At 43.2% G+C, this 26,659-nt stretch overlaps 1 protein-coding gene and 1 long non-coding RNA gene across 4 annotated transcripts in view; one reads left to right on the top strand and one right to left on the bottom strand.

Annotated features, from left to right (window-relative positions):
• The window catches only part of ACLY (ATP citrate lyase), a 30,902-nt gene extending 5,073 nt beyond the window's left edge, over positions 1–25,829 (top strand). The window contains exons 2-29 of one of the 3 annotated variants that reach the window (XM_075036554.1): positions 2,801–2,970; positions 4,581–4,703; positions 6,219–6,281; positions 6,979–7,169; positions 8,117–8,196; positions 8,715–8,845; positions 10,685–10,803; positions 11,295–11,431; positions 11,840–11,901; positions 12,076–12,193; positions 12,347–12,501; positions 12,909–12,999; positions 14,182–14,211; positions 15,963–16,104; positions 17,979–18,147; positions 18,666–18,770; positions 19,025–19,221; positions 19,379–19,460; positions 20,400–20,510; positions 21,063–21,190; positions 21,385–21,478; positions 21,751–21,905; positions 22,694–22,844; positions 23,399–23,542; positions 23,742–23,855; positions 24,377–24,459; positions 24,709–24,785; positions 24,982–25,829. In XM_075036554.1, coding sequence (XP_074892655.1) covers positions 2,812–2,970; positions 4,581–4,703; positions 6,219–6,281; positions 6,979–7,169; positions 8,117–8,196; positions 8,715–8,845; positions 10,685–10,803; positions 11,295–11,431; positions 11,840–11,901; positions 12,076–12,193; positions 12,347–12,501; positions 12,909–12,999; positions 14,182–14,211; positions 15,963–16,104; positions 17,979–18,147; positions 18,666–18,770; positions 19,025–19,221; positions 19,379–19,460; positions 20,400–20,510; positions 21,063–21,190; positions 21,385–21,478; positions 21,751–21,905; positions 22,694–22,844; positions 23,399–23,542; positions 23,742–23,855; positions 24,377–24,459; positions 24,709–24,785; positions 24,982–25,076 — 3,306 coding nt within the window. In that variant the 5' untranslated portion in view covers positions 2,801–2,811 and the 3' untranslated portion in view covers positions 25,077–25,829. Of the gene's footprint in view, positions 1–2,800; positions 2,971–4,580; positions 4,704–6,218; positions 6,282–6,978; positions 7,170–8,116; positions 8,197–8,714; positions 8,850–10,684; positions 10,804–11,294; positions 11,432–11,839; positions 11,902–12,075; positions 12,194–12,346; positions 12,502–12,908; positions 13,000–14,181; positions 14,212–15,962; positions 16,105–17,978; positions 18,148–18,665; positions 18,771–19,024; positions 19,222–19,378; positions 19,461–20,399; positions 20,511–21,062; positions 21,191–21,384; positions 21,479–21,750; positions 21,906–22,693; positions 22,845–23,398; positions 23,543–23,741; positions 23,856–24,376; positions 24,460–24,708; positions 24,786–24,981 lie in introns of all 3 variants that reach the window. The other 2 variants (XM_075036555.1, XM_075036556.1) reach the window with 2 other exon arrangements.
• LOC142034786 (uncharacterized) lies at positions 1,152–26,445 on the bottom strand. The gene is made up of 3 exons (XR_012651747.1): positions 26,307–26,445; positions 26,164–26,216; positions 1,152–2,276 (listed from the first exon to the last, which is right to left on the bottom strand). It is a non-coding gene; the product is annotated as an uncharacterized LOC142034786 (long non-coding RNA).
• Between the last annotated feature and the right edge of the window lie 214 nt (positions 26,446–26,659).

Raw genomic sequence — 26,659 nt, 5'->3', positions numbered from 1 at the left:
TTGCAACTTCCTTGCTAATAAAGGTTAAGCAGTCAAAGCAACTCTGCTAATATTTGGCTTTTTAATGCAGATTACAACACAGCTTACACTCCTACAGTTTTGTGGCATTTGCAGGGCAAAGATGGGGAGAGAATTGCAATAGAATTTTGTACAGCAAATACCCAGTTGCTCCATATAAGCACAAGAAGTCATGTCTGCAACCCATTCAACATGTGGGTCATCTGCCAGCTAGCTCCCTTACAATGTGTCTGACCACTGTTGCTTACCTGTTGCAGATTGCTTCCCCCTGAGACTGTTGCATACTTTGCCCTCTTCACCTCTCTTTCCAATCAAAATTCCTATCCTTCTAGAAAGCTGTGGTGGTTTAACACCACGAAGAGATGAACATTTCTCCAACTTCAGTGTTCATGCTTAGCTTACAGCCACAGTTGCATCCTACCTAGGAAGGTTGTGCAGTAAGCCTTCCAACTCCTAAAATGTTTGAGGTTAACCCCAGCATTTCCCCTTCTCTCTCTTCCAGTACTCTTCCAGACTATTCTACTTCTAGTACATGCTGCTGTTATTTGTTCCCCGATAGCTGTGTATAGATCCTTGCCTTGAGATAACTACATTGTCTCAGTGTCACTCTGTCTTTCGTAATTAGGAGCATGCAATGGAAGTTCTAGATTGCTTCTGAAGTTACTGCAGAACGGCTGCCTGTAGCCCCAGGACTTGATCTAATTCAGTGGCTCTCTGTGTCTTTCTGAGACAACTCTATTCCCACAGCATCTCTGAATAAATGTTTTTAGGAGTGCTTCTTAGAGAGCAAATTAATCTAACACAGCAGCCTCAGCATAGCATTTGCGTGGGCTGTTATGTTAAAGGGGGCTGCAAGGGAGGACAAGAATGCATCTTGCTTTGCAGGGCCAGACAACCAAAATGTGCTTGGTCTCCTTCTGCTTGTTCACAAGAGCTCCCCTCTCCTTAGGCTGTGTTAACTTCAGCACCAGGGTAATGAAAACAAAGCATTATTTTTAGCAGACTAAATATTAGGTGCAAGTGCTTATGGTGACTAGAATTTGTTTTTTATTCTATGAGGAAAGAGGGTGCTTCAGAAACATTGTCTGATGCTGTTTGGAAATGGGATCAAATTGGAAGTTGCACTGCAGTCATGTTGGAGTTTTACAGAATAATTCTCTGAAAGCAGGAACACTGTTTAACATCTCTTGCCCTTTCTGTAACTTCTCCTTTTCTATTTTAACACTGGAATTGCATTTGAAAAGATGTTAGCAGCAAATTTGACTGCCAGTTCTTAAGCCTGCTTAACAACTTTCAATAACAGAACTTATGTAGTCCAACCTGTTTCATTCTAGAGGCATACAGAGAATGCAACCTGCCTCCTCCTACTTTTTTCTGCAGAATAAATATTTTGTCTGTTGAGAGGGGGATGGACACAGACCAAACCTCTTTCTTCCTGCTCTAGGGAAAAAGGTTTTTATTTCTAAAGATGGCTAATTATTCCCTGGCATATTCTGTGCTTGCTTATAGGATGAATAACCCAGTTGATTACTAAGGGTTATTACCCAGAAGGTAGCACAAGAAATAACTGTGGGCTTTTAAACTGTTTCCCTCTGTGGGTCTCAAGTGAGGCACTTATGTCACTATGGCATGGGCAGTTAGTCTTAATGAGTCATTCAAATACTTCACTGTCCAGATACTCAGATGGAATCTGAGCTCTTCTTTTCTGTGTTGGTGCCTTTCTGCTTCGCAGCTCTTGCAGAAACCATACTAAGTGTGCTTTTGTGTTTCCTGCCACACTGGCTGTGCTTGGGGAACAGTGACATGACCTCCAGTGACTCAGAATGCAGCATGAGCCACTGCTAGAGCTTCTCTGTCAGCAGCCTGGCCCCTCAAAAATCAAAACTGCTTGTTGACCTCTGGCTGATAACACGACTCAGTTCTGATGTTTGACACATGCAGATAGGTTCACTGGGATGAAGTATTCTTTTAAATAAATGTTTATTGCAGCTAAAAATAAAAGCATCTTTGATACTATGACTTTGTTGCTGCATATCAGAAAGAAAAGGTACAGCCTTGAGATCAGAAATCATTTACTTATGTCAGTTTAGCATATACTCTTTAAAAGAAAGCCATCTTCAGGAAAGATGTGAAATTAGGAATTTTTTTTAAAATATTTTTCTCAAAAAAACCCCCAACCAAACTGTCTAACCTTAGTCTTTGCTGTCTTGAACATCTTGCTCTGTAGGGTGTGAACCTGCTTCCAAGACACCTAGGTTCTGAAACAAAAAAAAAAACCAAAACAATGATATAAATGTGTTCTTGTTTTGATAATACTTGTAACATTTTCTTTTCCCTTTAGAAAAAGGTATGGGGGACTAGAAGAAATGGTAGGTGTGTTACGCAGATCCCACAACAGCAAACTTGGGGTGCTGAGTACTTAGAGACAAGTTGCCTTAGCTGAGTGTTCCCCTAGACATGGGGGGATGCTCAGAGCTGGCAGGTTTGGTAAAGGCACAGTGGTGGCTGGGACAAGCTGCAAGGATTATGCCTTTCCCTGCAGGCAAGTCTGGACTAAAATAGTGTTCAGGGCAGTGGAATGGGGTAGAAATTTTAAGCAACACAAATAGTTCTTGCTTATCAGGTGAGTATTCTAGCCTTATTTATAATGGGGAGACACAGCCCCAGCTTTGTATTCGCTTTGGTCTTACACTGAGCTTGGTGATTGAGAGTCTTCTGTAAGAACTGGACTCTGTTCCTGATTGCCTTTTTTTTTTTTTTTTTTCTCTCCCCCTCAATTCAGACTAGGTAGCCATGTCAGCCAAAGCCATCTCTGAGCAGACGGGGAAGGAGTTCTTGTATAAGTATATCTGCACATCCTCTGCCATCCAGAACCGTTTCAAGTATGCTCGAGTCACTCCAGTCACTGACTGGGCACGACTCACCCAGGACCACCCTTGGCTTCTGAGCGAGGTAAGGAAAGTGACTTGCTTTTCTGTAGTGGCTGAGCCCTTGACAAACCTCTGTCCACCCAGACTGCTCCCTGTCAGGCACGGCATGTCGTGCTGCGGCAGGCTGTGAGCAGAACTATGCTCTGGATCTTTCCTGAAGGACCGGTCGCTGCTGCTGCTCTGCAACATTCATTTGCAACACTGATGAAGAAACAAGCCTTGCTTCAAGGCTGTTGTATCACCTTCTAGGGGGGCTGATTATAAAACTCCTTTAAGGGCTGTGAAATACATGAGCAGAGTTATCTGCAAACAAGAAGCTGCTAATAACCACACAGAAGGTAAACGAGGCTAATTCAGACAAAGCAAGAGTCTCTTGAGATGTCAGTCCCTGTTCTCAAACCCTTACTGTCTGAAATCATGGAGTGCTTTCTCTGCGGCTAGCTTTTATGTTCAGTTAGGATACTGCTAAGGTTTTCTGCATCCAAGCAAAATGTTAGGGAAAACTTCATTTTTTTGTCTTTTCTGTGCAAGATCTTTTGTATCTCTTTGTGTTTCATAGCCCTGCACTTTCTGTAGAGAAAACATATCCAGAGCTCTTTTTATTAGTTGTTCAAGCTGGCTCCTTTCCAGTGTTTAATTACATTAAGTCATTGGTTGGTAGAACATGAATGTTTCACAGTCCTTTACTGACTGACTGATAGAAGCCCCACACTAAGTAATTAAATGTTCCATACTCAAGTGCATGAGTGAATTGCAAGAAGATATCAGCAGTGCTTCTAAAAAGACTTGCAGAAAGCCAGAAGGGAGCAAGGATGCTATCTATCCTTTAAGACAGAGTTCTATAATGCCAGAAAGGGCTACAGGGTCCAGCAGAAAGACCACAATCAGCATTCTGTACTGTGACATGTTATGTTCTGACTCTACACTAAGTTGCTGAAGTTCCAGGACATATTAGCTGTACAGGAGAATGGCACCCATTTCTTATTTAAAAAAAAAAATAAAAAAATTGCAAGCTAGAGGTAAGTGTGTTACCTAGGAACACCTTTCCATAGGTATCTTATAAAGAACCACTGTCAGTTGACTAAAATCTGCATGACCCCTGGCCCTAGCCAGTCTCATACACAAAGTATGTGGTGACAGCAGGAGCTTTTTTTGTAAGCAGCTGGCTGCTTGCTGTGTCTAATGGTTTTTCCTTATGAGCCTCTGCTCACAAAGAAATATTAATTTAATGATGCATCTTACAAAGTTTGCAAAACTGACAGGATGCTGTATGCTTTTCAGTGTGATTTTTTTTTTTTTTACAGAAAGTGAGTACATGTACCCCATTTTAACAGCTGCTTTGAAAGGGTTATCAAAGTTCATCAAAAAAAAGCCAAAACAAACTATCACCTCAGTCTCTGATGTATACTCACATCTGAGTAGAAATAAGGCAGCTCTTCTCAAAGTACAGTGTAAAAAAACCTGCAGACATGTATCAGGAGATGGATTTGCCAAGAGATTAAAGAAATTCTGCAAGGATATTTGCTGTACAGAATTTACTTAAGTTTTTGTTTCACTATCTGCAGAGAATTACTTGACCAAAATCACTTTCTAATGCTTCTTTCTTTTAATCTCTCTTGCACAATGTTGTAGCGTTTAGTGGTGAAGCCAGATCAGCTAATAAAGAGACGTGGGAAGCTTGGACTGGTTGGAATTAACCTCACTCTGGATCAGGTGAAGGTTTGGCTCAAACAACATCTGGGCCAAGAAACCACGGTGAGTGCCACCTTAGCAACAGAAACACAAGACTCTTTTTGTTGTGTCTTTTCTGCCTACTTGCATGATAGGAGCTGGTGTGCAGGTATTCCTCTTGCTTATGGTGGTTTAAAATGCATGTTACACTGCTGCCAAAGCAAGTGAGAAACTGTCCCACGTGTAAAACTCCTGCTGGTAAATGAGCACTGATAAATGACACACCTTGATAGGGAGCACAGCTTGGTGCTCCCTATTACGATCCACCGTCCACGTCTGTTGTGTAGGCCCTGTATGGTGGGAGCTCAGCAGGAATTAGTACCATTTTGAAAATCCCTTCCACTTGGGAGTCAGCAGTTGACAGCTCAAATGCTGTGTCTAGTTGGCATAGCTGCTTCACTTTAATACCCAAGGCAGATCTAACAAGTATAAAAGCTGTCATGAAATTGTCCTCTTACTGTAGCCAGCCCGTGTGTTTTGGCTGATGATTGAGTGTTACTTCAAGTCCTTATTTTAACTCAGTGCTGGCTTGTAATATTTATTCTCCTGGAAATGACACTGCAATGCTGATGATAAAGAAAAACCTGCCATCCCAGCTGCTCTGTTTCAGGAGCTGACAGAGTTCTGCTGCCTCAAGGAAACTGATGCCTTGGCCCTACTGTGATTGATTTGCTGCTGGCTCCAGCACCAAGCTGTGCAGCCGAGCCAGTGAGGCTTGCCTGAAGGCCATTATGAAACAGCAGGCAACTGCATCTTGTGTGCCTGCCCATCAGGAAAATGATGGATGTTGAAATCACTTCTTTAGCACAATACAACAACCCCATCTAAAGGAAGGACTGTGCCAAGTGCTTGTGACCAATGATGTTCGCTCCTGAAGCAGTGTCCTCTGGAGCAGGGGGTATCTCCTATGGCCTGTGCATGAGTGTCCCTTGAGCCAGAAAACTTGCTTTTGGGCAGCAGGAAAGCGCCTATGCAGGACAGTTCCTGGGACCTTGCTGTAGCTGACTGTCCCTGTAGGAAGACAAGAAAGGGTTCTCTTACTCTTCCATTCTCACTGACACCGCTTCCAGGGCAAGTGCTGGGCAGAGGCTCTGCTCCTGCCACTCCCTGTCTAGCTCAGGAGTTCCCTCACTTCAGATTTTTTCAAAGCTCTAAAAGCACCTGAAGCCATCACATTTCGCAGTGTGCTAAGCAGTGCTCTGTAAATGTGCTCTCTCTGGGACAGGAGATGAAAAGCAGCCATTCTGGTATAATTCTGATAGCCACCTGTCCTGTTAGGAAAGGGGAAGGTGGCTGACTCCTGTAACCAATGAAGTTCAGATATGCTGGAGTGGTACAGCACCGTGTCTAGCAGGGACAGTGCTTGATGCTATGCTGGAGAGGGAAGAGTATGGTTCTCTGGGAAACACAGTAGAGAGGTGCTTAGGAGGAAGTGGGTTTAGAGCAGTATTAATTAATTCTCGAAGCTTGCCTTATGCTGTCATAAATGTGGATATTGGGCAAGTGTTTATTGGTGTTCATCTTGTTTTCTGCCTACAGATTGCTAATGCTAAGGGAATCCTAAAGAATTTTCTGATTGAACCCTTCGTCCCTCACAAACAGGTTAGTATACCAAATAAAGTGTTAAGAAGTGCTTTTAAATCTCTTTTGACTTGCATGCAGCTTAGATGGATTGATATAATGGAGAAAGCAGAAGTTTGGGAGTGTGCTGTTAAGCTGACAGTGTCAATGCATGGTAGTCACAGCTGTGTGCAGGCACAATATTGGTCCATATGAAGGGTTGTTAATAATCATGTTGGTTGCTGTTATTCTACTGGGGAGAGGTTACAGATTACATGAGAGGGACCAAGTTGGTTGGTCAAGGCAGCTCACTGCTGCTTGAGTCTGGTACTCCTGAGTGTGGATAACACACTGTTGATGTGAGATACCTCAGTTTGTGCTGGTGAAATATTCATATTCCACCATGGTTTGCGGGAAACCAAAGATATAGGTTCTTTCAGTGCACTCAAGGAAGGACCCTGGTTTGTGCTTCAGTTGTGTAAGATGGGAGCAGTTTTGTCCAGAAATCACTGGCACATTTCACCAGACTGAAGTGCTCTGGGCCCTGTCGCTCTCCCTCCCAGGCCAGCACAGCCTGTACAACCCTGGGGAGTGTCTGGGTTGCTCCAGTGCTGCTTCTCCTTGGAAAGCTTAGTGGTGTGCTCAGTTGCCCCTTCCCTAGCATTGACACAAGAGCCTCTTCTTCAAGGTCTTCTCTGGGTGTGACTTGCTAATGCTTGTGCCTGTGTCTGTGGTGCAGGAGGAAGAGTTCTACGTGTGCATATATGCTGCCCGTGAGGGAGACTATGTACTCTTCCACCACGAAGGGGGTGTGGATGTGGGAGATGTTGATGCCAAAGCTCAAAAGTTGCTTGTGGCAGTGGATGAAAAGCTCAGTGAATCGGATGTAAAGAAATACCTCCTGCAGTATGCACCAGCAAATAAAAAGGAGTAAGTACAAATGCCCAGTTCTGGGCATGGCCAGCCACCCAGAAACTCCTCTCCTTTATTTCAGTGCAACATCCCTTCGTTCTGTTTCACCCTAAAGCTTGCTCTCCTACGCTTCTTGCTGCTCTCAAGAATATGCCATGCATCATAAATCCAAGTTCTTTGACCTTATCCAAGCCACTTGTAAAACTCAAAGTAAGCGTTCGTAGTGCTTTGAGCCTTCGCTTGACAGGAGGACTTCTCAGTCTACTGAAGTCTTGACCTCTGAGATATTGGAGACATGTACTGAATTTTGATCCTTTGTGCCAGCATAAAGAGTTTCTTTTATTTAGTAGAAATGGTGATAAGATGTGAATCTGATTGCTAATTCAGAAATGTATTCGCCCTTACTCTGGCCTAGTCTAAGAAGGTATTCTCTTGCTATTCCTGTGCTTACTACAAGCTTATCTGTAGATCTCAAAACTTCTGTGTCTCCTTTAATTAGATGCCTATACCTAGTTATCTTAATGAGTCATGATTTTTCCAAACATAACATAATCACTGATGGCATTGTTCAGCACTGAAAGGCTGAAGAAGCCTGTCACTAATGTAGTTTACTGCAGTCTCTTCCTTATCACAGCTAACAAAGCTTAGTTCTGACAAAGATGCATATGTGACAGTGAGAGACAATGATGCATTTCTGTCTCTTGGTGACATTAAACAGACTGAGCGTCTGTGACAGTTGTGAGTAACTATGTTCTCAGCAGAGTTTGGTGGAGTGTAATTAAGATGAGTCATCAAGGTCTTCCTTTCCTTGAGTCATCACCTAGGCTTCTTCCAGAGAAGATGAATGAGAATGAAAGAAATTGATACAGAGTAGATTTGCAGATTGCCACTAATATAAATGAAGCAGAGCAGGCTGTGATTTATATTTGGCTGCTTTAATGAACTTGTGTTAAATTTTTTTACAGCATCTTGGCTAGCTTCATCTGTGGCCTGTTCAACCTTTATGAAGATCTATATTTCACGTACCTTGAGATCAATCCACTAGGTAACAGATATTCTTGGGAGCAGAACTTTCTGTGCTAGAATATTGAAATGTGTACTTTATCCTTCTCTGTTTTATGTAGTTTGCAACAATACTAGGTGATACATGCAAAAGAAGTACAAAAGTGGCTATGATGTGTCCTGGAGCTATTAGTTGAATGAATCCAAAATGAGGACTGCTTGCAAGTGTTCTCTGTTCTCTAATTCCCTGGTGGAAATGAAAAATTCCATTGAAAGAGATGTTAAGTCAGAACTGAAGCACATAAAAATTGCTCTGGTGGATCAGAACAAAACAGCACCTGAACCAAGGCCTGGTCCATGACCATGGTCACTAGTTAATTCTTAAGGGAACTCTCTGGGTTTGGTAAATGCAATTAAATGACGGATGTGGAGGAAGGGCAACAAAGGTGGCCTAGCTTTTGTAATGATCTCTTTATGGTGTCAAATTGTATGAGTAAATCTGTAATGCATGTCTCTGTATAAAACAGAGCTAATTCTAATTTATTTTTTTTTTAAATGCAGTGGTGACTAATGATGGTGTCTACATCCTTGATTTGGCTGCGAAGATTGATGCAACTGCTGACTACATCTGCAAAGTGAAATGGGGGGATGTGGAGTTCCCCCCTCCCTTTGGGAGGGAAGCTTACCCAGAGGCAAGTAACAACCCACTCTGGCCCAAATCCCTCTCTTATGGAGACAAGATTAATTCCTCGTTGCCTGTATGTCCATGGCATTGAGGTTTTCCTCTCTTGTGGGCTTTGTTGCTCTGTTTCAAGTACCTTGGCATTACTCTCTATGATAAGAGCTTGTGCAAACCTATGTACAGACTGCTGTAGTACTAGGACTTCTCATAATAGCGCTCTGGACTGCAATTGCTTTCCATCTTTGCTTGGGTGTTGTTTCAGTTCTTTAATTCGGAATTGACTTTAAATGGAGGCTTATATTTAACTTCATTCAGCTATGTGCCAAAGCTCTGTACTTCTACAGTCTTCCTTATATGGTTCTTGCCTGCATTGCTCCCCTGTCAGCATCATTTATTTTTTGTTGAAGCACTGGTTATTGACAGCCTCGTGGCAGCTAATGCTCCCTCGGTGTTTCAGTTACAGTTTCTGAGAGTAGAGTAGCAGTTGTGTGCAAAATCTGCTTGTGAGTATGAATCCAGAGAAAATAATTTCCATATTTCAAACTTCAAAGTAAAAATAAGATGTTAATACACCTGTTTTCCTGAAAAGTGATGACCAAGAAGAGGCTTGCAGGCAAACTTACTGTTTTAAAGTTAGAAATGCCTGTTCCCTCTCAGAATTCCCTGGGTTTGTACTACTCGTCGCATAAAAACTGCTTCATACATAGCTCCCCAGCAGCTTCAAAAACTGTTGGAAGTAGAGCTCTCTCCTTAATTGTTCTGTTACTTATTTCAGGTGACTGTTCTGCTGTCTCCAAAAGGATTTCTGTCCTGACTTTTTCATTTTAATAATTATAATTATGTTTCAGTTGGGGAAAGTTTTTGTAACATGGCCAGGAAATCCATTTAGCTATTTCTCTCCATGTAGCTTGCTGGATGCCAACACTTAACTCAATTTGCTCTTAAAAGGATTAGTTCAGTTTTTGTCTCTGAATCATCCCTCTGCAAGTCACTGTGAAGGTTGTTATGGCAGTGCCTTTGCTGAGAATTTTAATGAACTCCCAGTGAAGTGCTTCTCAACAGGCAAGCACACTGTGATACAGGAACACCATGTTGAGCCAAATTACAGCTCGGCGATTACATTCTTGGCTGCAGCACTGCCAGAGTGTGTGTAGCCATGGGTGTGTTGATTTTAAATTTCCTCTGGTCTCAGCCTGCAGACGAGGTCAGAACAAGACTTTTCAGTTCAGAGGCATTTGATTCTGTGACTGTCATATGCAGAACCAGGAAACCTGGGAGCTTCCCAGGGCTGGCTGAGCAGTGGAGGAAAAGACCACTGTTCATGGAAAGGCCAGTGTAGCACAGCTTAATGTAACACAACCAACAGTCAGCTGCATTTCTGAAGTTTTTAATGTGCAAACAGGAGAAATCTGCTTCTGGATCTGCACTCTACAAATAAAGTAATATCAAATTTATTTATAGCAATCACTTGTGACTTCACCTGGGACAAGCAAGAGACAAGCCAGGAGGGTATGATTTATTTTTTTTCCAAGTAAGAATCAAAATTTGAGCATATGCTCAGGTTGATCCCCTCTGAATTTGCTATAGAGAGAATAGTGCAAGCTGTCTATATCCAGTCTAATTTCAGTGTTCTGTCTTGAACATGTAGCACAAATCAGTCCTGGCCCCTGAGAGATGAAGCTGGGTCTCTGTCCCTTACAAAAAATGGTGTTTGTAGTTCTGCTTTCCCCTCAGTTGCAGTTGAGAGGAGATGGGGGAGATCTGCATGTCCAAACAGCACTACAAACCCTCTGATTTGGAAAAGGAGGGTGCAGAAGGAAGCTTAAATTGTGTGCTGGTCTGTCTGCAGGAAGCCTACATTGCTGACCTGGATGCAAAGAGTGGAGCCAGCTTGAAACTTACTATTCTCAACCCCAAAGGCAGGATCTGGACCATGGTGGCTGGTGGTGGTGCCTCTGTGGTTTACAGGTAACAGGAACAAGGTTTCCACAGAGGGAGGGTGGATTTACAGTGCTCTAAGAAAATAATTGATGCAGCCTCTGGAAAGGAGACTCTTCTACGGTGATCTTTCCCATGCCATGACTGCTTGGGACCTCTTCAAAATAAAGATGCTCTGCAGATTTCTTACCAAGACGTAGAACATAGTGTCCCTTGGAGATAATTTAATTCTGGGAGGTTGAGATACAGTTTCTTTTTGACTTGGAAAGGAACAAGCTAGCTGAAAGCTGTTTATGGTAATATCATTGCTATGGTACTTACTGAGTTCCCATCATATCTAGGAAGTGTAACAAGATTTATTCATGACTGGCACCAAGAGGAGAGCAGCTTTGTCTTCAGCAGACAGCACGATCTCTCTGTTACAAGTCCCACTTTCCCAGAAATTTGGAACGCTTTATTAAGACCTTTATAGTGACTCACATTATAACTAATCTCTTAAATAACTTTTTATTTTTTTACAGTGACACCATTTGTGACCTGGGGGGTGTGAATGAACTGGCTAATTATGGGGAATACTCAGGAGCCCCAAGTGAGCAACAGACCTATGACTATGCTAAGACTATTCTCTCCCTCATGACACGAGAGAAGCACCCTGAAGGTAAGGGGAGTCGCTGCAATTGCAAAGCTGCTCAGCTGTGAAGGGGTGCGTGGGGAAAAAAACCTGAACAAATCTGGGCTGTTACTATGCTTAGACCTCCCTGGCAGAGCTTTTAATGTACTGCTGCCATCCAAGTGAAACAGTGATGGATTTCTGTCAGAGAAATCTTGCTTCAGAGACAGGACTTGTGGCTTTCCATGTAGCAAAGAGCAAATGTGGCTCGAGAGATTCTTATCAGAAAAATTCTTGCTTGATACAAAGCTCTTATCTTCCAGGCTCTGCTAAACACAACTTACTGCAAACTATTGGCTAGTCTGAACTGCAGCATTGTTTCACTTTATATCCTAAACTGCTTCATGTACACTGTGTTCTTAATACAGTTTTATTTATGCAAGTTTCTTCCCTCAGGTAAAATCCTGATCATTGGAGGCAGCATTGCTAACTTCACCAATGTAGCAGCCACTTTTAAAGTAAGTACTATTCAGAATTATCAGCGAATGCCCACAGTCATCAACCCTAAGCCATTCTCTCCAGTTCAATGTTGTGCTGAGGCTGACAGTGCATCTTTTCCAGGAGTTCCTGTGATGATGGGACAGGGTAGACATTGGGCTGCTGAACTCACCTGTCCTGTATGTCTCTTTTAGGGCATTGTGAGGGCAATTAAGGATTACCAAGGTCCTCTGAAGGAGCATGAAGTGAGGATCTTCGTGCGAAGAGGAGGCCCGAACTACCAGGAAGGATTACGTGTCATGGGAGAAGTTGGTAAAGACCAACCATTTCCTTAAGTTTTCTTGTGTCTTGTTTCTTCCACCTGCTTTCTGCTGAGCCTTTTCAGGGCTGAATGCTTCACTTTGGCAGAAGCTCATCTTGTTTCTTTTTCTGCCCACGGCTGACAGTTCTTCTGTGTGTACACAGGGAAGACGACTGGGATCCCCATCCATGTCTTTGGCACGGAGACTCACATGACTGCGATTGTGGGCATGGCGCTCGGCCATCGGCCTATCCCCAACCAACCACCTGCTGCAGCCCACACCGCCAACTTCCTCCTCAATGCCAGCGGCAGCCCTTCGGTGAGTTCCTTCCCCTCTGTGAAAGGGAATGCTTGTGAAGAGCCTCCTGAAGGCAGCGTCCCCTGTCTGAACAGGTTGGAAACAGATCTTGGCCCCCACTGTATTTGTACAAAGCTCTACGAAAACTAAAGTGACTCTGCCTGCATGGTTTATCAGAAGGGGCCCTTCCAATGTCCACCTTGCTTGTGCAGAAAATGTGACCCCCTCAAAACCAATGTGACTCTTGCATCTACTGGGAACTTGGTCGTTTAGTTTTCCCTCACTTGACTGAAATGGTCCTACCTCAAAATTAACTTTCTCTGGTTTTCTTTGTAGACTAGCATAGCCAAAGTGGCCACCTCCTCCTATGTGCTCCAGGCCTTATCTGGCACGCTGTCCCTTACTGACTTGGCTTCTGAATCTTTCAGACTCCAGCACCAAGCAGAACGGCTTCCTTCTCAGAGTCCAAACCAGATGATATTGCTCCAGCCAAGAAGGCAAAACCAACAGCACCTCTTGGTAAGTCCAGCACTGGAAATGATTGCTAGCAGTTCTCTTGTGCTCCAAAAGGCAGAATGTGGACTAGGCTAATGCTTTTTGTGGATATGAAGGGAAGCAATTTTGTGGTACCTGTCTATCTTTGTTTTGAACTTAGTTACGTGCTTTTAGAATGTTGTCACTTGTGCTATTAGCTTATACACAAGGTGAGTCAGAGTTGCCTTGGTCTGGGATGTCCCTTTGAAGGGAAACAGCACAGTCTGAGAACTCCAGCATTCCCATGTCCCCTTATGTGAGACCAGCGGACAACAGGTTAGAGTATCTGTGCTGTGGTTGCTGAACTGAGGCCTGCTTTCCAGTTAAGTACCTGGGGGGTGTTCCCATGGGATGCTGCTGGAACGGTGTAGGTATTCAGAAAGTCCTTCTTGGTATATGCTGCAGTTTCCTGGATGAACACTCTACAGTCAGTCAGTTCAGTAGGAGTTGTGATGTACTCCTCACACGTTTAGGGTTGGAGATTACTCTGTGGTGTGTTTTTTGTTTTGTTTTTCAAGTGGTTTAGTTGTGTTGGTTTTTTTGCTGAAGTTTGTAGGAAGCTTCTTTAGCATGGTGATATGCAAGACCTTTGGCAGCTTTTTTGTTGTATCTGTTAAAGCCTTATTGGGTCAGAGTGTGTTGTATTGGGGGGAAAACAAAAGCAGAGTTGCGCAGGTACAGAATGTCATAATGTCCTGGTCCTCCTCCCCTGAATGTGAGGAGATACTGGCCTCATTTACAACAGTATGACATGATGACAAGATTCAGATCTGATTCTGGTGAAACGCATCACAAAACCCACTACTGCTCTCTTAATCATTGCACACAGAATTTTGCATGAGCAATGCTTCAAAAAGATGCTGAAAATACCTGAGCCATGGAGCTTGCAGTGCAAGGAACTGCCACCTGAACCTGAAATGTGTTTGTGCTGGGATAAGCAAAAAGCTTCTAGATGGCAAAATGCAAAATTTGATGTCCAGTTATTTGGAGAGGAAGTACAGTGGAGAGTGCTCCAGTCTGCTTGTTTTTTAACAAAAGCAAAACCCAGAAGGCCTGAGTGCTGTGGGGAGGAGGGAAGCTGCAGCACCCCACTGCAGGTGCCCTGCTGTTGGGATGACAGCAGCCAACTCTGTCATACTGTTGCATGAGTTATTCTCTCTTTAACAGATTCAATCCCAGCTTCAAGACCTGGTTCAGGTAGGACACAAGTGACTAGCTGAATGTGCCTGGCCTTGCTGGCAGCTGACTTTTTTAGTTCTTGGTTTTGTTGCTGTTTTTTCTCTCCAAAAGTTTGCAGTGTTGTCTGGTCCTTCCCTTCCCTCCTGCCCAGCATATTTAGCTATCACCATATGAACTTTTCATCTGTTTTCTCAAGTGCAGATCACATATTCCTTTGCATTAAAACTTACTATTTCTGGGGGAGAGAGGGACAGGTCTCAAACAAACTTTAATCTTTCTTCTCTTCCCCCCAACAATTATTACAGAGAAAAACAGACCTAAGCATATTGTGCAAAGCTCTGCTCTCTGCTTTCAGAAAGAAGGAATCACTAACCATGCCTAATGACTGGCATTTTGTTTCAAAGGGAAACAAAATAGTGCAGGTGCTGTGCTTATGAGCCTTGAAGGACACAGGAAAGTCACGGAATGAACTAAATGTTCTTGTTGCCTTATCAGTTCAGCAAACCATTAAAGCTTGATCTCAGTGAAGTTATGGGGACTTTAAGCACTCTATTGAGCTCTGTGCTGGATGAGAATAAACTGCTGAATCAGGGTCAAAGCAGAGTTTCAAGACATCACACCTATCACAAAAGGAGGGATAGTAGAAGGGGAACTCTCAGATTCTTCCTTGTGTGGTCTCGGACAAACAGCATTACCTTTCTGGGCCTGCATTTTCCTGTTTCTATGAATACTAATATTATGCCCTTGCAGCCACCTGCAAGATAAACAGAATTTTTCAGGGTAGGCAGTTTCCTAATAAAAGTCATGTGGCAGTGCATCTAAACTGTGAACATGTACGGTTGGAGAATAGTGACTGATTTCTTGTTAAAGCCAGAAGAACTGTTGAATCCCTAATGCTGAATACCTTTGATTCAAAGCCACGAAGGAATTAGTGGTAGACTGAGTTGGCATCAGCAGTTGGATCAGCTTTGAGTTCTTAAGAGTTTTTACATTAATTCTGTGTGGAGTCAAAGGGAGAAACTCAACATTTTGCTGTGACAAGTGGTGTAATTATACTTCAAGCAAACTGTCCATCCTCACTAGCTGAACTGTTGCCTTTCCTGTGACACTGTCCCCTGAAGCCAAGTTCTGGGCCATGTATATATTCTTGGAGGCATCAGGTTTGTGATGATCAGAATCCAACAAAAAAAAAAGAAAACAAAAGCTGAGTATGTAGAGCTCCTTTGCTTTCTTTGTCCCTTCCATTTCCTGCCTTTCTTTTTATTTCCTATCATCCTACTGTAATGCCCTGACAAACTTAGGAGGCAAACCTCCTGTGGTCCTCCCAGACTGTATGCCATATGCAAATAAATAAATAAAATTCAAAGTTCCCTTCCTCTTCAGCTTTACACAATAAAACTGAGAGGAACATGAATGGCCCATGTGAGAAGAGGAAGAGGCAGTTTTCACTTCTTATCTCTCCTCTCCTGCACCAGCTTCCCCCTGCCCCCATCCCTGTGATTAAGCACTTGCCCATTTTGTGAAACCCAAAACCTGGCTATTGTGTTCAGAATCCTGGGAAGGGGGATGCTGCTTCATCGACAGTTTCTTCCTTAATTTGGACAGTGTGGCTACTACATCCTGCAGTTCACCTGTTGGGTTCAGTTTGGAGGGGGGGAATACGCTCCTCTGGGAGACTTTCAAGAGACATTTGGCAAAGTTGCAGCTCTTCTCTTGCACAGATGTATGTTTTGAATGTGTTTTGGTTTTTTCCCCTCTCTCTTGAGCAGGTAAAGCTACAACCCTGTTCAGCCGTCACACCAAAGCTATCATTTGGGGGATGCAGACACGGGCTGTGCAAGGAATGCTGGACTTTGATTATATTTGCTCCCGGGATGAACCTTCAGTAGCTGCCATGGTTTATCCATTCACGTAAGTAGCCTGTGTTGACTGTTATTTTTCTGACTGCTTCCCTCAGATTCTTCTGTTAGCTTCCTCCTCTTCCACTCTCTGCTGTTCTTTAGTGTAGCTCTGCCCTAGTCTACATCTGTGCTTTAACACGTCCTATGCTCCTTTCCACCATCAGGTTGGCTTTGCAGACTGCTTTCTGTTTCCCTCAACCATTGATTTCAGGCTGCTCTGTTGAAACAGCTTAATGTTAGCTGCAGAATTTAAGTCCTGCTTCATGCTCTTTCAAAGGGTGTCCAAATTTTGTTCCTTCACTCAGCAAGTGAGGAAGGCACGACTAGTTGGGCTTTCTTGAACAGCCTACTGGCTTAGCAGAGGCAGTAAGGCTGTGTTAAGGTTTCTTCCATGCATCTACTGTTTGCTGCATGCTTGTCTGAGACATCCTGATTTGTGCCTGCAGCAGCTGGAATTTTCCCCTCCAAATACTAGCCAGAACTGGAGCAGCTCTGCTAATAGACTAAAGCAGTTTTTCTGTCATGTTGCCAAACAAAATTAAAAAAAAAAAAATCCTGTTTATTTTGTTCATACTCTTTCCTATAGTGGCAGTAGTTTCTTAGCAGGCAGGAAGTGTGTGGATCCTTCAGTGGGACAGAGTTCTCTTCTGTTATTCACCCTCTTTTACCTTATCCCCACAGCTAACAGGGATGAGAGAGGCTATTGGGTGTTTCAAATTGCTCTCAGGAGGAACCTCCAGAGCACAGCTGTGCATAAGCTCTTTTGTTATTGTACCTTGTGTGTGTGTGGGGGGGGTCTCCCTGTCAAACAGGGCAAGTAGCGAGAAGGAAAGGAGTGACTGTCTGGCCTGCTGCTGAGACAGTGAGATGGGAGCCCATACAAAGGTAGGAGGTTTGTTTCATTTCTGTGGTATTTACAGACATCCAGGATAGCTGATGTCTAATCAACCTCTGTCTTGCAGAGAATTTTGCCTCTTGACAGTTAAGTACCTTGTACTGTTAGTCTGTGATGACAATTGCAGCTCTGTAATAACTTCTCAGCAAGTGCAAACCTCAGGGTACTAAAACTTGAGTGCAGGCATAGCCACATCTATAGATGAGTGGCAACCCCTTGCAGTGGCGCAGTTCTTTAATGAAGAAAAAGCAATAGGGATTAAAAGTTTAAGGCTACCTATAATTAATTTTCTGATTCTCTTGACCTTTTGGAGGAAGCCAGGCTGGCAAAACCTGGAATGTTCTGTTACAAATGTACCAATATGGGAACACAGCCAATATCTCTACACTCTTAAATGATTGAACAGTATAGACTTCAATGAAGTTCCAGTCAGAGCATCTACCATATATAAAAGACAACACATCGAATGAAAGTTTCCTAGGTGCATGTCCTTCAGCATGTGTAGGGCAGGGTGGGTAGAGTCTCGCTGTAGCAGAATTGGAAAGCTGACTGGCCCTCGCATTGCTGTCCTCGCTGTTCACCACAGATACTGGTTTCCTGTTCCCCCAGTCCAGTATTTGTTCCAGTCCAGTAATGCAGCTTTGCATGCATCTCATTCATTACTCTTTCTGTGCCTCATTCTGTCTTCCAGCTTGGAGTAGAATTGAGGTTCTGGTAACTTCACTGTGGGAGAGCTTATTCATCTTGCTGGATGCCTCTGTCCCTATTAGCCCGTCTCCTTCCATATGCTGCTCTGTTCTATACTCTGAAGAACCTTCTGCTGTTAGTATGGTCCCTCCTCATGTATGCTCACTTGCTAGTGAGTGTCTCACAGTCAGTCTTGGTGTCTGAGAATTGGGGTTTGCAAACTCCTCTGTCTGCATGCACTGTATCCCTTTGTCTTTCCAGTAGCCTTAAGGGTTGGGACTTTTTCGTCTTTTCCTCCATAGTGGTGACCACAGGCAGAAGTTCTATTGGGGCCACAAAGAAATCCTGATCCCAGTCTACAAGAACATGTCAGATGCCATGAGGAAGCACCCAGAGGTGGATGTTCTCATCAACTTTGCATCTCTGCGCTCTGCTTATGACAGCACTGTTGAAACCATGAATTACCCACAGGTGAGTGAGGGATCTAGAAGCAGCCCAAGAAAAGAAGGAAGATCTTGTCAGCAGGGTACCAGTGTTTCTTAAACTGTGATGGCATTAGCAAATTGTCTTGGTTTTCCAATTTGGCAGATAAATACCTCAATTCTAACTCCTTATAGACTCTGAGGAGGACACTGGGGTTGCATAGCAAATTTGAATGCTGGACTTGGAATTTGTGTACGAGGAACTGGGCACCTCTTGGTTAGGAGTAATTACTATGGGTTGGCTAAAACATAGTGCTGCTCTAATATGCAAGGGGGAGGAAAAAGATTCTCTGAACACTGCATTGAGACTGCTGTGAAGATCACAGTAGACTGTGGATCCATGCACTGGGCCTTCCAATATGAGAGTGCACAGTGTGACCTCCTAGAGGCCTGATAAGGCAGAAGCTGATCATTCCCCCTGAGCAGCTGTTTGCCTTCTCTGTCCTGCAGTTCATTAGGGTGGTGACACTGAGGGTTACTAATGGTTTTCTTTTTATCTTGATGCAGATCCGCACCATTGCCATTATTGCAGAGGGCATTCCAGAGGCCCTGACCCGCAAACTGATCAAGACAGCTGATAAAAAAGGAGTCACTATCATTGGACCTGCAACTGTAAGTACTGATCACCTTTTTCTTTTCTTGTCCATCTGTCTTAATCTTCAGATCAGCTTTCTCTGAAGCATAAAGTATATCCTACAATCCATTTTGTCTTTAGTCATATCAAGTGCATGTTAGTTTCTCATTTTAAGGTCACATTACTGTCTTCTGTTGTTTGTATAAATACTGACAAGACTGTCTTATGGAAATGTTCTTAAGTTTCATGTATATTTTAAAGGGCTTTACATCTTTCTCTAATTTTCTTGTAGGTTGGTGGGATCAAACCAGGTTGCTTTAAAATAGGTAACACAGGAGGCATGCTGGATAATATTTTAGCATCAAAACTGTACCGTCCTGGCAGTGTGGCTTATGTTTCACGGTCTGGAGGAATGTCCAATGAGCTCAACAACATCATTTCCCGAACCACTGATGGGGTCTATGAAGGGGTGGCCATTGGAGGAGACAGGTAGGAGTCTGCATCTTCAACAAAGACACCATTTTTTCAAGTAGGTTAACAAAAGAACTGTTAGTAATTTGGAGGAAGAAAGGCAGGTTGGCATTAATTTTTCTTTCAGAGAAGTTTATGAAACAAACTTATACCACTTTCCCTATATTCTACCCAGATATCCTGGTTCAACTTTTATGGATCATGTCTTGCGTTATGAGGATACTCCAGGAGTGAAAATGATTGTAGTACTTGGAGAGGTGAGTGAGACCAGTTCACTCCTATCTAAGAAATACCTAAGTGTTTTGCCTTGGGAACATCTGACCTGGCTGCAAGGATGCTAAATAACAGCTGCAGATAAGTGGGAGCTATTTATACTGTTGTTGAATGTCTGAATTTTTTTCATGCTTCTTTAATCTAAAGAAATTGAGTGTATTCCACAGACAAGCATAGTCTCTCCTACATCAAAAAAAAAGTCAAATAAAGAGGCTTTGTTCTGAGACTTCAGCTGCTACTCATTGTGTTGTGGTTTAACCCCAGCCAGCAACTAATCACCATGCAGCTGCTCACTCACTCCCTTCCACCCAGTGGGATGGGGGAGAGAATCAGGGAAAAAAAAAAGTAAAACTCATGAGATAAGAACAGTTTAATACAACAGAAAAGAAACTAATAACAACACTAATAAAATGGCAATAGTAATAATAGAAGGATTGGAATGTACAAGTGTTGCACAATGCAATTGCTCACCTCCTGCTGACCAATGCCCAGTTAGTCCCTGAGTGGTGATTCCCCCCACCCCCACTCCCTCCAGTTTATATACTAGACATGATGTTACATGGTATGGAATACCCTGTTGGCCAGTTTGGGTCAGCTACCCTGGCTGCGTCCCCTCCCAACTTCTTGTGCCCCTCCACCCTTCCTGCTGGCTGGGCATGAGAAGCTGAAAAATCCTTGACTTTAGTCTAAACATTACTTGATAACACTGATGTTTTCAGTTGTTGCTAACATTCTTCTCATACCAAACTCAAAACATAGCACTATACCAGCTACTAAGACTACAATTAACTCTATCCCAGCTGAAACCAGGACACGTTGAAAAAGGAGAAAAAAATCCAAGTAATGCATATAGAAGTATCTCTGAGCTGGATTCTACAAAAGTGGAAAGTTTTGAACCAGCTCAGCTCTCTTTCTTTCTGCAGATTGGAGGTACAGAAGAGTATAAGATCTGCAGGGGGATTAAAGAAGGTCGTATCACCAAGCCAGTGGTGTGCTGGTGTATTGGTACTTGTGCCACCATGTTCTCTTCAGAGGTATGTGCAAAACTGGGGGCAAATGCATGAAGTAAGTATGTATCTATGACAGGAAGAAAAAAAACAAACTTCTCTCACTGTGCCTTAACCTTTCAGAACTGTCAGTAGCAACTTAATGTGCAAAACTTAATAAACATAAATAGTAAAAGCTTTCTGAGCTTCTGTAGTCTGCCACTGGAGATTTCTAAGGGGTTCTGCATACTTGGAAAGAGAGCCCAAAGATCCCAGGGAATGCAACAGATTCTAATAGCCACCTGCTTCTGGAGTGGGAATGGGAAAGGTGCATGTTAAGCAGCTCCAGAGAGTGGGGGAATTCAGGGAGGCAGAATGTCAATGGAAGAACCTGGAGTGATTCCAGGTCAGAAAATGCCCTGCATATTGCAGTGCTGACTGTAGTTGCAACCAAGAGTTCTGTTAGCCCACATAAGAAGGCAGATGTGTGGTCACTGGTATTCCTTTGTCACCAGTTTCCTAGTCAGTTCTTTATTCTGTTTCACTCTCTGCAGATAAACAACTTGTATCCCTTACTGCTGTCTCTTCTCTTGTTTGTAGGTGCAGTTTGGCCATGCAGGAGCTTGTGCCAACCAGGCTTCTGAAACTGCTGTTGCGAAGAACCAAGCCTTGAAGGAAGCTGGTGTGTTTGTTCCCCAGAGTTTTGATGAGCTGGGAGAGGTCATTCAGTAAGTCACATTAACAGGGCACCTTCAGCAGGGGACAAAAACTGTTAGGGCACTGATTCTAGCCTGATAAAGGAATATATTCCTGCTTAAGGAAAGAAACTTCTATTCATTCTGGGTTTTTAAGGTCTAGATTAAGACCACCTCACTTGTATCTCTTAAAAGGACTTAAGTTAATAAATGGATTCTCTCCCTAGGTCTGTCTATCAGGATCTTGTGGCCAAAAGAGTGATTGAACCAGCTGAGGAAGTGCCTCCTCCAACTGTGCCAATGGATTACTCCTGGGCAAGGGTAAGCTGTGCTGTTTTACCTGCTTTTTGGTTCCTTAGAAACCAGACAGGATGTTTGCTGTGATTCTGGATGCTTATGGTGATAATGGTGTTGCCTTGGGGTTTTATCTTGCACTTTTATAGCACGGTCTGCGAGCTCACTGGCTACGGTGGTTCTAAGCTGTGGAAGCTGCTGTGAGGGCAAGCTTAAGGCACTGTTGTGTGACCACTCTGCCTCCTACTGCCCCTTGCTTCTAACATGTTTAAAATCCCATCTTTACGCTGTGATTTCAGGAGCTGGGTCTGATCCGCAAACCGGCTTCTTTTATGACAAGTATCTGTGATGAGAGAGGTCAGGAACTGATATATGCTGGGATGCCAATCACTGAGGTCTTCAAAGAAGAGATGGGAATTGGAGGAGTCCTGGGCCTGCTCTGGTTTCAAAGGAGGTGAGGCAGCTTTTTGTGAAAGCTCCCAAATTCTTTGGCTTGAAGTTTTGCTTGTTCATCAACAGACCTTTTAGCATAAAAGTAACTCCAGGATTCCTTTGTGAACGTAGATTCATTGGAAATGCCATCTCTATATTCCCTCCTCTGAGACCACATCAGCATTTCAGGGCTTCGTACAGTATGTTTTAGTCCTGGGATTAAGTTTTCCACAAGTTTTGTGGCGCACTGAGGAAGTTCCTCCATTTCTCTATTCTAGGCCTATTTCACACTCTCTGACTACTTGCTTATTATAATTGTCACCTTGACCCTGGAGAGATTGGGGAGTTTACAAACATTTGCTAACCAGCCTACAGGGAATCTTCTGAATGGCAGAAGCTTCCTGCCTTCATCTGATCATGCCTTCATTAGAGGCACTTTTGGCACTAGCTGGAATCTCTGGCTCAGCAGAACAGGAAGAACAGAATGAACAGAACTGTAGCACAGTGACATGGCTTCCCTTAAGGGGACCCACAGAGCTCACTGATCTGTCTGCTGAGTGTGTGCAAACTCAGTGTACAAAACTGACCCTCAGCTCTGAGCTAAACAGCTCCTGTGGAAACTGAATTAAAAAAATCTGATCTCTGAGAAAGATATTAGGATGCACTGATGAGTATTGTGACCGTACAGCTCCCTTTCTGTTCTACTTTCAAGCGTACACCGAAAACAAAAGTCACTGTCCAGTATAACACCAAGTGTCTTGTTATTCAGTTTTCTTTACAATAAATGACTTCAGTCTCTTTCTTGCTCAGGTTACCAAAGTATGCCTGCCAGTTCATTGAGATGTGTTTGATGGTAACAGCAGATCACGGGCCTGCTGTATCTGGAGCCCACAACACCATTGTCTGTGCAAGAGCTGGAAAAGATCTTGTCTCAAGTCTCACTTCAGGCCTTCTTACTATTGTAAGTACCTAATATCCAGAAGATTTGGCTTTGTTATTCATTATTCCATGTTTTATTACTATTAATTTAAGATTTACATTGGCTGCAGAGCCATGGACAGGTTTTGTCTGTTCACTCACACTTTGAATTTCTGTTTAATTCAACTCTAATAGCTTGATACTCTATGTTTAAAACCTAGTCCACTTTTCTAGTAAGCAAGACTGTTTTGATGTCTCTTTTGAGTCTAGAAATATTTTGTAGAGGCCAAATTGCTGTCAGTGTTGTCCCTATATGGTTGCCTAGTCTCTTCCAAGACTGACAAGTAAAAGTGTGAATAAAACAGACTTTAGATTGCATTTCCCCCCTTCCCACTGTCTCTAGTGGAGATGCGTCGGCTACGCAGTGGCACTTGTGTTGAACTCTAAACAGATGCTTTATCTCGGGTGCCTGCCTAACCTTTAATTTCATGAATGCTGCAGTGATAGGCAGGGTGGATGGGGAGGATAATCTTGTGCTTGTTTTGTATCTTAATTGTGGAGTCCTTTGCTGTAATTTCCTTTGTGTATTGCACCCAGGGTGACCGGTTTGGTGGAGCGCTGGATGCTGCAGCTAAAATGTTCAGCAAAGCCTTTGACAGTGGGATTATCCCTATGGAGTTTGTGAATAAGATGAAGAAGGAAGGGAAACTGATCATGGGCATTGGACACAGAGTCAAATCAGTAAGAAAACTGCATTAGTACAAATGGGGGGGGGGGGAATATCAAGGTTGTGAGAGAGAAAAAAACAAAGGAAAGAAAATTAGTAAGTTTCAGAGGCAGCTACTGACCAAATTCTCCTAAACCTACAAATAGCAAAGTTTATGGCAAGTACCTGTGTAAGAGGCAACATCAGTGACTGTAATGTGTTCTTAACTTGCAGATAAATAACCCAGACATGAGAGTTCAGATTCTCAAAGACTACGTGAAGCAGCATTTCCCTGCCACCCCACTGTTGGACTATGCACTTGAAGTAGAAAAAATTACAACTTCTAAGGTGAAATGAGCTAGTATTTAGCTCCTCTTGAGCAGTCTTTCTTAATGGAGGAAAAGTGTCCAGGGGTTAATACTGTATTTTAATTGCAGTGCTTCATAAATTGTTGCTGGGGTTTTGTTTTTCTATGATAGACTTGAGGCCAGGTACTACAGTTTGGTAAGGCTGAAGACATTTATTGGACACCAGGAAAATGCTTAACAAACCAACACCCATTATCTGTGTTGTCTGCTGTCCACACTAGAACTGCTGTATTCTGAGGCAGAGCTAGCACATGTGATGGGCTGTGGTCGATAATCTCTCTGGTTTGAACCAAATGCAGGCCCATTGTTTGGGGCAGTTTTTCCATCATTCACATTAAGCATGGCTCTTGCTCAAGTTGCTGAACAGCCTTCTCCATCGCTAGGCTTGTGTGTCCACAATTATGGGCAGCCCTCAAATTACTCTTGAGGATGGAAGCTGCCAGGTGAATATCATTTGCCAATGTTAACATCTTTATTGGGGTGTGTTTTAATTTCCCGCAGAAACCAAATCTTATCCTGAATGTAGATGGCTTTATTGGAGTTGCCTTTGTTGATGTACTCAGGAATTGTGGCTCTTTCACACGGTAAGTATGTAGTGGGCTGTTTCTCTTAAGTCATGGTCCTATAAAAATGATGGGAGCTATACTGCCAGCTCATGTGGGGCCAGGATTTCAAAAGGACATTGTGAAGGAAATGTAGCCTGGACTTGGGGAAGGAAGCTTTCACATTAATTCGGTGTTGCTACTGGCACTACAGCAGACTCATAGTCTTTCTAAGATTGATTCTTTAAATAGTTATCTATGAGATACTATTTAATTTCTTTTCCTTTGCAGGGAAGAAGCAGATGAATATATTGATATAGGAGCTCTTAATGGTATTTTTGTACTAGGCAGGAGTATGGGATTCATTGGTAAGTTTGCCACATTTCTCCCCTTCCATCCTATTGGGGAATGCCCTGCCACCATGAACATGAGACAAACGTGAACCTCTGGGGGACTCAGTCTAAAATGCTAGTTGTAGGAATCCAGAAATCAAAGTTGTTTCAAGGCAAAGTAAGACTAGAAGGAGGAACAGAAGTTTTGTAACACAAACCACTTTTGTTTTAGGACACTACCTGGATCAGAAGAGATTGAAACAAGGTCTGTACCGCCACCCATGGGATGACATATCCTATGTTTTACCAGAGCACATGACCATGTGAGAACCTGTAGTATTGCCTCAGAATGTCACTTCAAGACAACAGAAGCCTGCACAGAGGACAGCCACAAATGGGACTTTGATGTATAAAGGCCATTGGTATATAGACATTGGGCTGCCTGGTCAAACTGTGCAAAGCAACTGTTTTATAAGAATAGAAACTTACTCTAATAAAAACCAAAACTTGTGATATTCCGTGTTACCTGCTGTATTTAATACTGTCTCTTACCCTTTTATTTTTTTCTACTCATTTCATTTTGTTTCCAGAAAAAGATTTTAAGGGTTTAGGGGGGGCTAGTTTTGCTCGTAGGCACAGTCTTACTGAACTTGCAGAAGATCCCTTAGTCTGGTAACAAGCTGTAACTTTTCCCCATAGAGGGGAAAGTACCCATCATTCCTATAAGCCATGATTTGGGATTTTTTTGTTGTTGTTGGTTGTTTTTCAATTTGTTTACTGTGTTCTCATCTCCAGTCTGATTGTACCCTGAATAGTGGGACCACTGCTGATATATAACCAATGTTACTCAAACTCTGGTGTAGTAATTTAAAGTGTAAAGTTGTAACATACTGCTGTTAAAACTGTGAAACTACATGTATTCTGGTGTCTGTATTTATGCAAACAAATTCTCATTTGCTATTAGATTGCTAGTATATGGAATGTCACTCATGTTATCTGCAGATGCAAAAATAATCTCGGTAATAACTTCAGTGTCCTACTTGTCTGTGTATTGTAATCTAACTCAAATAAATGGTACACTGCTGATTTATTCTCTTTCTACTTCTGGCTTCTAAAAGTTGGTCCTAAACAGTGTCTAACACAACGTGTGACAAGCTGGGAACTAGTCATGCAACAAAATGCTGAACCTCAAAGCAATTATTGCTCTCCTGGTGTCTGTTCTAGTTGATTTTGAAGAACACCATACAGACTGATCCTATCATGTTTCAGTGTAGGTCAAAAACATGACATGTAGGAAAGAAATTAACTATAATTGATATAACATTACACAAGAGTTAGGGAAGCGTATTGTGTTGTAAACATGAAATAATCAACTACAGCTCACTTCATTCTAATGAACCAAAAAAAGGTGTACCTTAGTTGGAGTGAGGGAATTCCTCATGTCAAGTTCCCTCCCTGCAGGCTTGCCTGAGAGAGCAACATTAAGGAGAAAAAATAATCAAAAGGATAGCTCGAGGCTCTGAAAAAAACTATGCGTGTATTTCCTGTCTACGATACCTATGCAGTTTGGCAGAGAGATCCAATTCCTTTCAACTGCAACGCGCGTAGCAAGCTGCTTTTGTGCAACATCACGAGGCTCGCTGGCAGATGCTCTGGCTGTCGTGCCAGTGTCCTCGCCGACCAACCCTGCTGTCACCTACAGCACCAGGGCCGCCCCGAAGCGGGGAACCATCAGGGAGCAGGCCCAGCAGCCTCCCTCCTGACGGGTTTTTCAGGTCCCGCCCGCCCCCGTCCCGCCTTTCGCCTGAGGCGGGGGCGGGAGGGGGGCGGTGCCGGCCCAACCGCCCCCTCTGCTCGCTGGAGAGTGAGGGGGACGCTCACCTCGGTCACATCCCTGCTCCCCTCCGGGC

The sequence above is a fragment of the Buteo buteo genome, chromosome 9, assembly GCF_964188355.1.
Source record: "Buteo buteo chromosome 9, bButBut1.hap1.1, whole genome shotgun sequence".
Lineage (NCBI taxonomy): Eukaryota > Metazoa > Chordata > Aves > Accipitriformes > Accipitridae > Buteo > Buteo buteo.
This window is presented reverse-complemented; position numbering and strand designations above follow the sequence as displayed.